Source organism: Chelonoidis abingdonii, chromosome 2 (assembly GCF_003597395.2).
Source record: "Chelonoidis abingdonii isolate Lonesome George chromosome 2, CheloAbing_2.0, whole genome shotgun sequence".
Lineage (NCBI taxonomy): Eukaryota > Metazoa > Chordata > Testudines > Testudinidae > Chelonoidis > Chelonoidis abingdonii.
Genome location: NC_133770.1, coordinates 19,739,043 through 19,751,407, shown reverse-complemented (window position 1 = coordinate 19,751,407; position 12,365 = coordinate 19,739,043). Strand labels below are relative to the sequence as shown.

At 42.6% G+C, this 12,365-nt stretch overlaps 1 protein-coding gene across 5 annotated transcripts in view; it reads right to left on the bottom strand.

Annotated features, from left to right (window-relative positions):
* The window catches only part of DPP6 (dipeptidyl peptidase like 6), a 799,862-nt gene that overhangs the window by 52,985 nt on the left and 734,512 nt on the right, over window positions 1–12,365 (bottom strand). For all 5 annotated transcript variants that reach the window (XM_032775624.2, XM_032775623.2, XM_032775621.2 and 2 more), the window contains 2 exons: window positions 7,174–7,221; window positions 4,849–4,967 (listed from right to left, as the gene is read on the bottom strand). In XM_032775624.2, coding sequence (XP_032631515.1) covers window positions 4,849–4,967; window positions 7,174–7,221 — 167 coding nt within the window. The remainder of the gene's footprint in view (window positions 1–4,848; window positions 4,968–7,173; window positions 7,222–12,365) is intronic.

The window sequence follows — 12,365 nt, the reverse complement described above, 5'->3', positions numbered from 1 at the left end:
CATCCCTCCCTCCCTCGCAGCATCATGCAGAATCTTAATTACATTGGTCCTTTAGCAATGCCATTAGGTTAAGATAATGAGTGAGGGAAGGATCCTTTGACCAGTGGCAGGGAATGTGGCTACAGGGATATCCTTTGATAGGGGTTGATGCTGCAAGGTGCATGGGACTATTCATGAGAGTAAAGTAAAGCATGTGCTTAAGTGTTCTCCTGGATTGGGGTCAGGTGGCTCAGCACCTTGCAGTATGGAGCCCATTACAGAGACCAAAAAGACCCTGCTTTCTTTAGCCATGCCTTGTCATTTTTATGCCTTTCATTTTCTTCATTGTACACAAGCACTTTCCCTGGCTTATACATCTGTTGAGTTTTCACAGCATATTCTAGGGGAGAAAATACCATCACCACAATGAGCAATTTAAATGCAATTTAAACCCCTCCCCCTCATCCATACTATTTGTGTGTTTACATTACAGGGGTCAGAGAGTGTGACTGAGGCCTGGTTTACACTAGAAAACTAGGTCAGTTTAACTATGTCGGTTGGGGGTGTGAAAAATCCACATCCCAGGAGTGGTGCTGTCAAGCCAATCTAAGTCTCTGTGTAGACAGTACTAGGCTGATGGGAGAATTCTTCTGTCAACCTACAAGAGCTGCCATCCTTCAGGGAGGTGGATTACCTATTCCAACAGGAGAACAAGGGTTGCCATCTTTCTAATCGCACAAAACCAAACACATTTCTCCTGGCCCCTTGCCCCAAAGGCCCTGCCCCTTCTCCAACCCTTCTCTGAGGCCCCGCCCCTACCCACTCCATTCCCCCCCTCCGTCGCTCACTCTCCCCCACCCTCAATCACTCACTAGGCTGGAGCAGGAGTTTGGGGTGCGGGAGGGGGTGACGGTTCTGGCTGGGGGTGGAGGCTCTGGGGTGGGGCCAGAAATGAGGTGTTCAGAGGCTCTGGGCTGGGGTGCAGGACGGGGGTGAGGGCTCTGGTTGCAGGTGCTGGCTCTGGGGTGGGGCTAGGGATGAGGGATTTGGGGTGGAGGAGGGCTGGAGCCGAGGGGTTCAGAGTGCAGGAGCATGCACAGGGCTGGGTTAGAGGATGGGGTGCAGGAGAGGGTGAAAGCTCTGGCTGGAGGCTTGGGGGTAGAGCTGGGGATGAGCTGCTTGGGGTACAAGAGGGGCTCAGAGCTGGGGCGGGTAGTTGGGGTGTGGGTGAGGGTGCAGGGTGTGGGCTCCGGGAGGGAGTTTGGGTGTGGGAGGGGGCTCAGCCCTGGGGCTGAGGTGTGGGAGGGGGTGTGGGCTCCGGGAATGCGAGAGGGTGTTTCGACCTGGGGTGGGGGTTTGGGTGCAGGAGGGGTGTGGGCTCTGGGAGGGACTTTAGGTGTGCAAGGGGGCTGGGGGTGCAGCATACAGGCTCTGGGAAATGGTTCCAACCTGGGGCAGGGGGTCTGGGTGTGGGAGGTGGTTCGGGGTATCGGCTCCAGCTGGGTGGTGCAGCGGGACTAAGGGAGGGTCTTCCTGCCCTTGTTGTGCACAACTCCCCAAAGCAGCCAGCACATCCAGCTCCTAGGTACAGGGGCCAGGGGGCTCTGTATGTTGCCCACACCTGCAGGTGCTGCCTCCGCAGCTCCCATTGGCCACGGTTCCCGGCCAATGGGAGCTGCAGAGCCAGCACTGGGGGAGGGGGCAGTGCACGGAGCCCCCCTTATTGCCCCAGTGGCTAGGGACTGCAGGGACGTGCTAGCTCCTTCCGGGAGCTATGTGGGGCCAGGGCAGGCAGGGAGCCTGCCTTAGCCCTGCACGCCACCAATGAACTTTTAACAGCCCATGCACTGTAGTGCAAAGGAACAACAGAGCCATTGATCACCAGTCACAGATATATGTAGACAAGTGCAACATATTGTGACTAGCGTAATGTAGAGAACTGGAACATGGAAATGTCTGGAGCATGGAAACCGTAGACAGGCCAAGACATTAGAAAGATGCTTGCATTCTTCTTCAAAAGTGGCTGGCTGCAGAGAAAGCCTCAAAGCTCTCTACTAGGGGAAAGGCAGTGCTCCTCCAACATGCTCATTTCAGTAGTTTTATGTCTGTGTTGGCTATGTTTGTATGTGGTCACACAGGGAGGTATGGCTACTTACTTATCAGGACGTTCCTTCCAAAACCCCTGGGTCTGAGTTATCCAGCAGCAATAAAAAAACATTTTGCATACTGAAGCGGGGCCAGATTCATGCTAAGCATGACAAAGAACCATGAAAAAAGACGTCTCATATTATTCCAACTCATAAAACAGAAGGGGCTTGGTTCTCCTCTAACTTACACCAGTTTTACACTAGTGTTGTTCCACTGACTTCTGTGGGAGTTATTTTCGATTTTCACCACTGTGGGTGAAAGGCAAATAAAGACCAACACGCTCTCTGTGCCACTTAATATGAAGTGTAATGAAGATGGATATACTGCAAAAGAAAAAGCTTAAATTATGAAATGCCTCCACATATTCAGCAAATGTTAGACAGCTCAAAGCCTCATTGTTGATATTTTGCCCATACCTACTGCAAAACAATGTTTTCCTTGTATGCTGGTTGAAAATAAAGGGCCTGATACACCTTTCACTTCCAGTAGTGTGAATCAGGAAGGAATAACTCCACTGACGTCAGTGGAGTGACATTGATCTACAACCGATGTATGGGAAAGCCAAATCAGGACCCCTGTCTTTTCTTATATGCATATATTTTCCCAGTCTGTCTCATTATAGAGATGTCAGCAGTGATCCCATAGTTAAGGGTGGGTTGACTTTTGCATTTAAACTGAGATTACATTTTAGAATATAGTACTGTACAATTAGAACTCAAAGGGACAGATCCTCAGTGGGTGTCAATCAGCACAACTCCACTGAATTAAATAGAGTTATGATGATTTGCGCCAGCTGTGCAGCTGGTCCAGAGCTGTTTAGCTGAAAGTGATTATCTTTTGTACTTGGTTAATTTATGACTGTAGGGACATATATTCTAATAAATTATATAAATCTCTCAAAGAATTACAGCAGCATTATTGTAGATTGGCTCTAATGCAGTAGGAATTTATCAACACTTAGAGGTGGATAAGAACCATAATCTTGTTATTCACATGTGCTTCTAATTCTATTAAAACATTTAGCCTCTTAAAAAAGGGGAAATGGGCAATGTTATCAGCAATTACTGACAGCCTATCTTGAAACTGACACTTTAAAAAAAATGTACACAGCTTTCCTTGTCCAAAGACAAACCTGATCAACATGGTAATATTTACTGTACTACTCCACGTTTTCCAGTCAATTATACTCCAGTGTAAACATCTTCCATTGTTATAGATTCACAGAAATTGCAAGTGGAAATTATCCCTGAGGTCACCTAGTTTACCACACCAATAATGTGGAGATGCTCCCTACAGGGCATTTTCTAATGTTTTATCTAGTCTCCTATGACAAATGTTCCAAATGATGGGGCCTATACAACTTCCCTGGGTAGAATACTCCACAGCCTGACATATCTCTCAGGAAGTTCTGCCTGATATTCCCTCTGACTATTCCCTTTCTCAGTTTCATCACATTGCTTCTGGTTATTTCCTCATGTAGCATCCTCAATACTTCCTCTTCGTTCTTGGAGTTGATTATAACATGGCAATTCTTGGCTCATAAGAAGTGCTTTACAGTCAGACAAGGAGCAATTCACACCCTGACTGAGAGCTTGCTGACATCAAAAAAAGGCACCTAACTGCATTTGGACAATTACATCATGACTGTGCCCACAAACTGGATATTTACACACACACACACACACACACACACACGATTTGCATATACCATGATGGTCACTGGTGCCTGAGGTTTTGCAAATCAGACCCTTAGTCCTTATGTATTTACTATAGGATTACAAACTCCTCAGAATTAAGAACCTTTTTTACTCTGCAACCACAGTAAAAAGGGAGGAGCCAGATCGCGAAATCCTTCCTCATTTTGGTGAGCACTTACTCAACTGAGCAGCCTCATTCACTTCAGTGGGATTACTGGTGTGAGTAATTGCTCACCAAGGTGAGTAAGGGCCCTGCAATCTGCCCCTATGTTTATATATAATCTGGTAGAACTAAGTAGTGACTGCATTAGAAAGTTATAGAGTTCTGCATTTATTCCTAATATGTCTTTAAAAAGGTAATTCAACGGTATTGAGTACACAGAATATTATTAAAGTCAAATGAAAATTCCCCCATACACAACTGTAGTGCTATATTCACCCATGTTTGATAATAATACTCAAAACTCTGTGTTCAAACATGGACAGGCTAGGTAAAATTTCAAAAGCACATAAGTGATGTAGGAGCCTAAGCCCGATTTTTAAAAGTAACTTGAGTATTTAAGGCCAGATTTTCAAAGGTCATTAGGGCATAAAGATGCAGGGAGGCTTCTAGTGGGCTTTTCAAAAGCTCTTAAGCAGCTTAGGTGACTAGCTACCATTGAAATCAGGAGCCTAAATCTATTGAAAATAAATGGAATTTAGTCTCTTAAGTGCCCAAGTCACTTTAGAAAATGGGATTTGGGCACTTCTGGAAATTTTACCCATAGTCACTAAATTCATTATGTCACAATATAACACACTACTATGGAACAAGGAAATCACTGAAGCCTGAATTAGGGAGAACCATTGTCCTCAATTAGGATTAAGACTTTTCCCCCCTTTAAATGTGTTTTTTAAATCATCAAGCAAAACGGATTATTTGAAGGCAACAGACATTTGTGCTGCTGGTCGCAGTTCGAAGGTACATACTGAGCTTGGTTATTGCCTCCTCTAAAATCTCTCCTTAATAATAAAATAAACCTACCTTCACAGGTCAGTAAGAAGTACTCCATGTTGTGACTGAATGATGCACTGAAATAAGTACAGTTTTCAATCAAATCACAGGACAGACACTGCCTGTTGAAGTTTCCATTTGTGCTTGCACTGAAAAAGTTAATACATGTATATGAAGGTCAATTGAGCGAGGGTTATCTTGAAACAACATTTTTTTAACTTCATTGCACCGGAAAAAAAAATATAACTTTTTCAGCTCTACTAAGAGACTAGGCATTCTAAATTGCTAAATTGTTGGGATTTTGGGTGGGTGGAAGGGTGGGGGCAGGAGTTACCAGAACTGAAAAGATATTAAAGGGTATTGATGGCTTTTGTGCACGGCAGGTGATTATGTTAGATGCTACTGCTTTCCAGAAAATGATGGATGCAACTGAACTTTCAATATAAACAACACATTTTAATTCAGGGAATAGACATGAAACTAGGGATTATTTCTGTGCTAGATGATGTTTATTGCAGACAAAGGAGAAGTAGAGATCTTTTCTTTAAGAGGCAGTTTTTCTGACTTGCTAGTGGCTACCTCATAGACAATCCTCTCCCTTCACATTCAAAGAGTGGGTCGTGGAGTGTTAACCACAACATCCAGGTAGAAAGAAAAGATCATGTTTTGCCAGCTTTGTTTTTGAAGTATACAATTTGGCCTGTGTGTGTGCTCAAGAGCACCATGCTGGTTAAAGGCTAAATAAGCATTTATTAACAAATAATAAATAATACTTAGAATGTCTACAGCTCTTTGCAACTTCAAAATGCTTTACAAACATTACCTAACTGATCCTCAGAACATCATTGTGAGGCATGTCAAGATTATTATTCCATTTCACGGGTAGCAAAACTGAAGCAGGGCAGCTGTGTGACTTGCTGAAGACCACGGGAACGGTCAGTGGCAGAGCTAGGGTCATCACACAGTTGTCCCTAGCTCCTGTTCCTGTGTTCTCTCCAGCTCACGCTTTTCTTCATGAGCGGAATCCCAGTGTGACTCACTAACTCAGAATTCACAAACTGAGAGCCAGATCCTCAGCCGATATAAACTGTCATAGTTCCATTGGCTTCAATGGGGATATGACAATTTACATAAGTCGAGGCTCTGTCCTTGACAGTTCACTACATGAGCCACCTTTAAAGGCTAGTGGGGTACGGCAAGGTGGAAGCAATGTGAATTGTGCCACCATTTCCTGTGAAGAATTCTCCCTGAACTGAGCTTTCACACTGAGTTTTATTCATGCCCAAACAGACTCAGCATGATTTATTTAATTAAAAAATGCTGAAAGTAGCCTAGCTCCTCACAAAGCTATGTGAATAGCAGTAGGCAAATACAGAGGTTTAAGAATTAAATTACTGGTAATTCAGTTTGTTGTAGTCTCTCCCCCACCTGAGAGAAAAAACCATTACATCATACGGCAGGATGTAAATATACTGACAATCTCGTATCAAATAAAGCTAGCACTGCCCCTGCCCGCCTTCCCGTCATTGTGGATGCTTCCAAGGCAGGATAAAATATCACAAGATGGGATGACGGATGGATGTTAGAGGAGAGGAATACAACAAACTTAACTGTCAGTATGTGCCTCCATTTCCTCATCTGTAAAATGGGGATAATAAACTTCCCGCCGGCCCAGAGTGTGAGAATTAATAAATCTGCATTTTCCAGTGCTTAGAAATCTTCTATGAGAAAAAATAAGGCTGGATTCTAAAGCCTCTTGGCAATTGAAACAAGTATTTTCTAGGATGGAATTTTTATTCTTTACTCCTTCCTCCTTCCCACACAGCAATGTATTTATTAGCTGTACTACAGATACCATGCACATAAGCTAACCATTGTTTACCTACTACATCACCATTGAGAACATACTGGAGCCACATGAAATTGCAGAAAAACATTCACAAATGTTCAGCAATTTTGTTCTGCCTGTTTTCAAGTACCAGCCCTTCTGTGGTTTGGTTAGATTTCCATACAAACAGAAACATGATTGTGAAAAATACAAATGTATGCAATGATGCAACTTTTTGCAGTGCATAACAATTTTGTTTGAAAATGTTTCCATTTTAATGTGCCATTTGCTTTAGCATGGGACCAATTTCTAACTGGCAATGAAATGAGAAAATGCTCAAATTTCTAGCATTTCAAATTTGGTTGCAAACTCCTTTCCCACTTGGTTACATGCTCTGATTTATTCCTTAGATTCAATCGGAGTATAAACAATGTCAGTAATGATGGGCACAATCCATTTTCTGTAATGACCTCATTCACAGAGGAATAACTAGAAAATGATCTCTATGAAAGGACTAAAAAACATACCTATATAAGTGTCGCCGTCTTGGTAAATCTTCTGTGCTGAGGAAGTAACTAAAAAATACAAAGTACAGTAGAGAGAATTGGAGTTTTGGAAGGAGATTTACAAATATGTTATTAAACAGCATCTCCATCCTCACACCCATCTTTTGAACATTTCCTTCATCTTGTGAAGCAAACTGGAGAATACGTGACTTCTCCATTTCACTGAATTAGAAAACCAATCAGAAGGGACCTATCTTCAGCACAGAATCAAGGAAATGTTTGGTAAACTGCACCGCAATTTAAAATAAAAATATATATATATTTCAGTTCTGAAGTATATATGATAGCTGTGCTTCAAGGGGAAAACGCTCCATGCACAACTCCCTGAATTCAGGTATGTAGGCTTGGCTTGACATCAGTAATTGGACAATGGTGAAGCCTCATTTCTTGGGAGACAGGATTAGGCAGGTAAATGGATCAGGAGGTTGGAAAGGAAACAGAATGTCTTTTCTAGCTAAGAAAGGGAAGCAACACACAGGGAACCATTTACAGTGGACAAGATAACAATGAATACAATAAGTCAGGAACATAAAGATGAAGTAAGGAGTGAGTTGTACATGGACAGAGCATGTTATGGAGGGAGTGGTTCCAGCAAAGTGATCAAGCCAATCCCAAAACATTTGATACAATGTAGTGTGTAAAGGTTTATAAAGGAAGGAGGCTTCTGTGTAACTTTGGATGTGCGGTATACCCTGTACCCATCCTCTACGTTTAAGTCTAATCAACTCAGCGAAGCTTCTCTGTATGTCAAATAAGGAAACTGAGAATCAAAACAAGAGTCAAACTGAGTTCTGGGGGAACTGAATGGAAGATGTCTCAGAGGCCACCCCAACATAGTGGTGCTGGGACTTAGATCGGATCAATTCATCTGGAGCAGGGAACATGTAGTTTATTATACAGATAGCTCTACTGTCAAGGATCACAAGCCTCAGTTTAGCAATGCCATTGGAAGATTTTAAATTTGAGTAGGCTTCCTGGGCACTGGAGCAGTAGGTTAAATCTAAGGGCAAACCATATGGATTTCCCAGAGAGGTACTGGGGGGACTGGGTGGAAAAGGAATGCCAACGAATAGCGCTAAACAAAAAATGCAGAAAAGAGAACCAAAAAGCTTGTTATTGCAGGAACAAATCCTGGAAATAAAAGCCCTGTGTAGAGAAGTAAAACAGTTAACCATTACATGGGAAATTTTGAGAGAGAAAAGAATGGGGTGGAATAGTACAAAGAGATAGATAAGGCATATGCTGTGCAGTCTAAAGAGGCATGTTAAAAACAAAATAAAAGTGAATGCTAGACAGGTACTTTAAGTACCCATGTAAAAGAATGCTTGGCAGAGCACAGCAGAGGTCTGTTGAAGAGATCACTGAAATGTTAAAAAATGGGACCCATTGGCAGCCATGAAAAATTAGTTTCTTTTTTCCCTAAGGCAAAGAAAACCCGAATCAAGGCAGAAGTTTCACATGGATTATTTCTAGTAGCTAAAACTTCACAAATGAAATGTGCCAACTTAACGGATGAGTGTAAAAGGCATAAAAAGCAAATGGAAGTTGTAAAGAGGGAAATAAACTAAATGGAAACAATTCCTGAAAGGTCAGGGAGAAAACAGTATCTGTTGCCTATTTGCATCAATCCAAATGAAAAAGCAGCCATCCTTCAAGGACTGTATTTAGTGAGCACAGCTTTGCAAGTAAAGTGTACTACATTAAGAAACAAATGGAAAAAAACATTGAAAAATAAGCTTAGAGATGCTGAAAGAATTCAGCTGAGAAATGTGTCACTGGAAAATAAGTAAGTGATTTAAGGAAAGAGTGTGACGTTAACAGTAGCTTTTGCACAAATGAACACTGCAGAGTTTGGGGGGAATTAAACAGTTGGGGGATGTGGCTGTAAATATAAGTACAGTAACTCCTCATTTAACGTTGTCCCACTTAACGTTGTTTCAATGTTACATCCCTACTCAATTAGGGAACATGCTCGTTTAAAGTTATGCAATGCTCCCTTATAACGTCATTTGGCTGCCTGCTTGTAAGATTCCATGAAAGAGCAGTGACTTTACAAGGGAGCGTTGCACAAGTTTCACTTCTCCACCTCCTCCCCCTCCCTCCCAGGCTTCCCCCACCGTCAAACAGCTGTTTGGCGGCACTTAGGACTTTCACGGGGGGAGGGGGAGAAGCAGGCAAGCCCCGCGTCTCTATTCCTCCCCCTTCCTCCCAGAAAGTCCTAAGTGCCGCCAAACAGCTCCTTGGCGGCGCTTAAGACTTTCTGGGAGGAAGGGACAGGAGCGGGGAAGTGCCGTGTCTCTGCTCCTCCCCCTCCCTCCCAGCACTTCGTGCTTAGGACTTTCTGGGAGGGAGGGCCAGGAGCAGGCAAGCCCCGCATCTCTATTCCTCCCCCTTCCTCCCAGAAAGTCCTAAGTGCCGCCAACCAGCTCCTTGGCAGCGCTTAGGACTTTCTGGGAGGAAGGGACAGGAGCGGGGAAGTACCGTGTCTCTGCTCCTCCCCCTCCCTCCCAGCACTTCGTGCTTAGGACTTTCTGGGAGGGAGGGGCAGGAGCAGGAAAGCCCTGTGTCTCTGCTCCTCTCCCTACCTCCCAGAAAGTCCTAAGCACCGCCAAACAGCTGTTTGGTGGTGCTTAGGACTTTGGGGAGGGAGGGACGTGGCGTGCTCTGGAGAGGAGGTGGAGTGGGGGTGGGAGAGGTGGGCCTGAAGTGGACCAGGGACAGGAAGAGGAGGGCCTGGAGCATTCCCTGAAAAATCCGAGCCTGTTCTCCTGGGAATCTGCCGTTGCTGCTGCAAAGGTGCTTTCTAGCATTCTTGCCTGCAGCGGGCTGTGCCTGGGTGGGGTAAGCCAGGGGCACTTCCCAACCGTAGTAGAGTACAGTACTGTACAGTATACAGTATGATGCCTTTTCTCTGCCCCCCCAAAAAATTCCTTGGAACCTAACCCCCCGTATTTATGTTAAATTTTATGAGACAACTGTATTCATTTAAGATTGTTTCACTTAAAGTTGCATTTTTCACAACATAACTACAAGGTTAAATGAGGAGTTACTGTAGTGAAGCCCAACCACCAAAAACCTATTTGAAAGTGTAATCCAAATTCTCTTTTCTTTTAACAAGTTATTAATTATGAATAACAGAGCTACTTTGAATGGTGCAGTGGCCATTCAAAAACATGACAAAACCTCCAACCATTGAAATCCTTTTCAAAAGTTCTGTTTATCTGTGATGTACAATAAAATTGACTAAGAGAGTAAAACAAAAACTATATGGTGGAGTTTTGTAAGTAAAAAAAAAAAGAGAGATTAAAATGTCTTAGACTAAAAACAGGTCCAAAGGGTTTAGGGTTAAGACCTATTAAGAAAATATTGAACAAAAATGTTCATTTTATGTATGTATCAGTGTTATTAAATTTTACAGGTCTGCAGGTCTACCTAAAGAATTGTGCCTACTAAAATTTAGTGATATATAGTTAAAAACTGTTGAAAAAAGTTTCTAAACAGAAATGTATACTTTAGAATGGGAGGGCAACTACACCAAAAGAAACTGAATAGGATTGCCACAGGAAGTGGAGTGTTTAAAACCAATGTGTCACTCAGAAACCAGTTATGGGAACATGACCAAGAATTTCAACAGAAGATAGCAGCAAAAGTACTGCATCCATTGAATAAGCAAAACCAAGGACTCATTAACGAAGTTTTGTTAACTGGATACAATATACATAATATTGTAATTGTTTTTAAAGAAGTATGGCATTAAGTCAATGTGTTTAAATAATAATATCTTGTGTAATATGTGGGGAATACACACTATGCAAAATAAAAGCGTTCTTAAGTGATATGAAGCAAGAAAACTTGACCTCTTTTTTCACCACAGAAAAGTTACCCCAACAAGGTATAAAGCTTTACCATGCACAGTACCTTTAAATACTTTTTTTTTTAACTAGAGGTTTTAACAAAGCAACCCACCCCTCTTCCCATAACATTTGATCATTTTTGATTCTATGGCTTCAGGCACCTGAAAAACCATTGAGAGCCTCTGCTTGAAGAGGGGATTCCAACTGTTAGGGAAGATATGGCCTGACCTTGGGAAGAATGTCACTGTCTAAGCATCACAGTGACACTGTAGCCAGCTCCATTTCTGTCTGATAAGTAGTGAAAGCACCAGCTTTCTGAGGTCACCCTTTACTGTTTCAGGTCCTTGAATTAGCTGGATATGCAAGAGGTGGCCAACTTCAATTCGGAGTGCAAAGTCCAGGTTGACATCTCCATGGGGACCAAAGGTCATGAGTTTTACAAAGATGGTGATGACCCACAGGAGCAGATATTGTCTTAGTGGAGGTGAGGGAGGACTGAATAACATAATGGCTGGAGTATCTAATCCAGCAGGTCTATTTCCTATAAACTGGGCTCACCTGAATATGTAGATTTCTCATATTGTGCAGTCAAATCACAAATATCACATGTCGTTAAAATTGCAATGTGAGTAATTATGCCAGCTTAGCCCTTAGCTCACACTGAAGTCAACAGGAACTGCAGGCATTTTTAGCTCCTTCCAGAATTGGGTCCTTAATTATCATTCAGTGTTTAGGATGGGCAAATGCCTTTTGACTCAGCTATTTAGTGCCAATGTGGGATAGTATTGGAGACAATAGATCATTTTAAATTTAAGAAGTCTAGAATTCAGCAGTTTGCATCTCATTGAAACTTTGCCTGAAAGAGCAACTCCATATGATGTGAACTGGAAACCCCTTCAGAGTGCTCTCTTCTATGGTATTTTGCTGAGATTTAGCACAATGCCAAGCACACCAAGAACTGGAACATCACTAACAAAGGATCAAGGTAAAAATGAGGGAAATTGTAAAAACATGATGGCAGTTCACCAAGCAGAAATGTTTGTTCATTACAATAGTTTTTGTGTGTATCAAACAGAATTCTTTCCAAGACTAGGAGAACTAAAAAGAGCAAAGCCATCCAATGAACACAGAACTCTCTCTTCAAATTTTGAATCAAAAGTTGTTGATGAAGAAACAAAGCAACACACACACGTATATAAATGTAAACCAGGCTTCTTTCTGTGTGTCAAATATCAAAATGAGATTGATTATTAAACACACAAAGTCAGTGGTAGGGGAGGGAACAAACCAAGGCAAGAC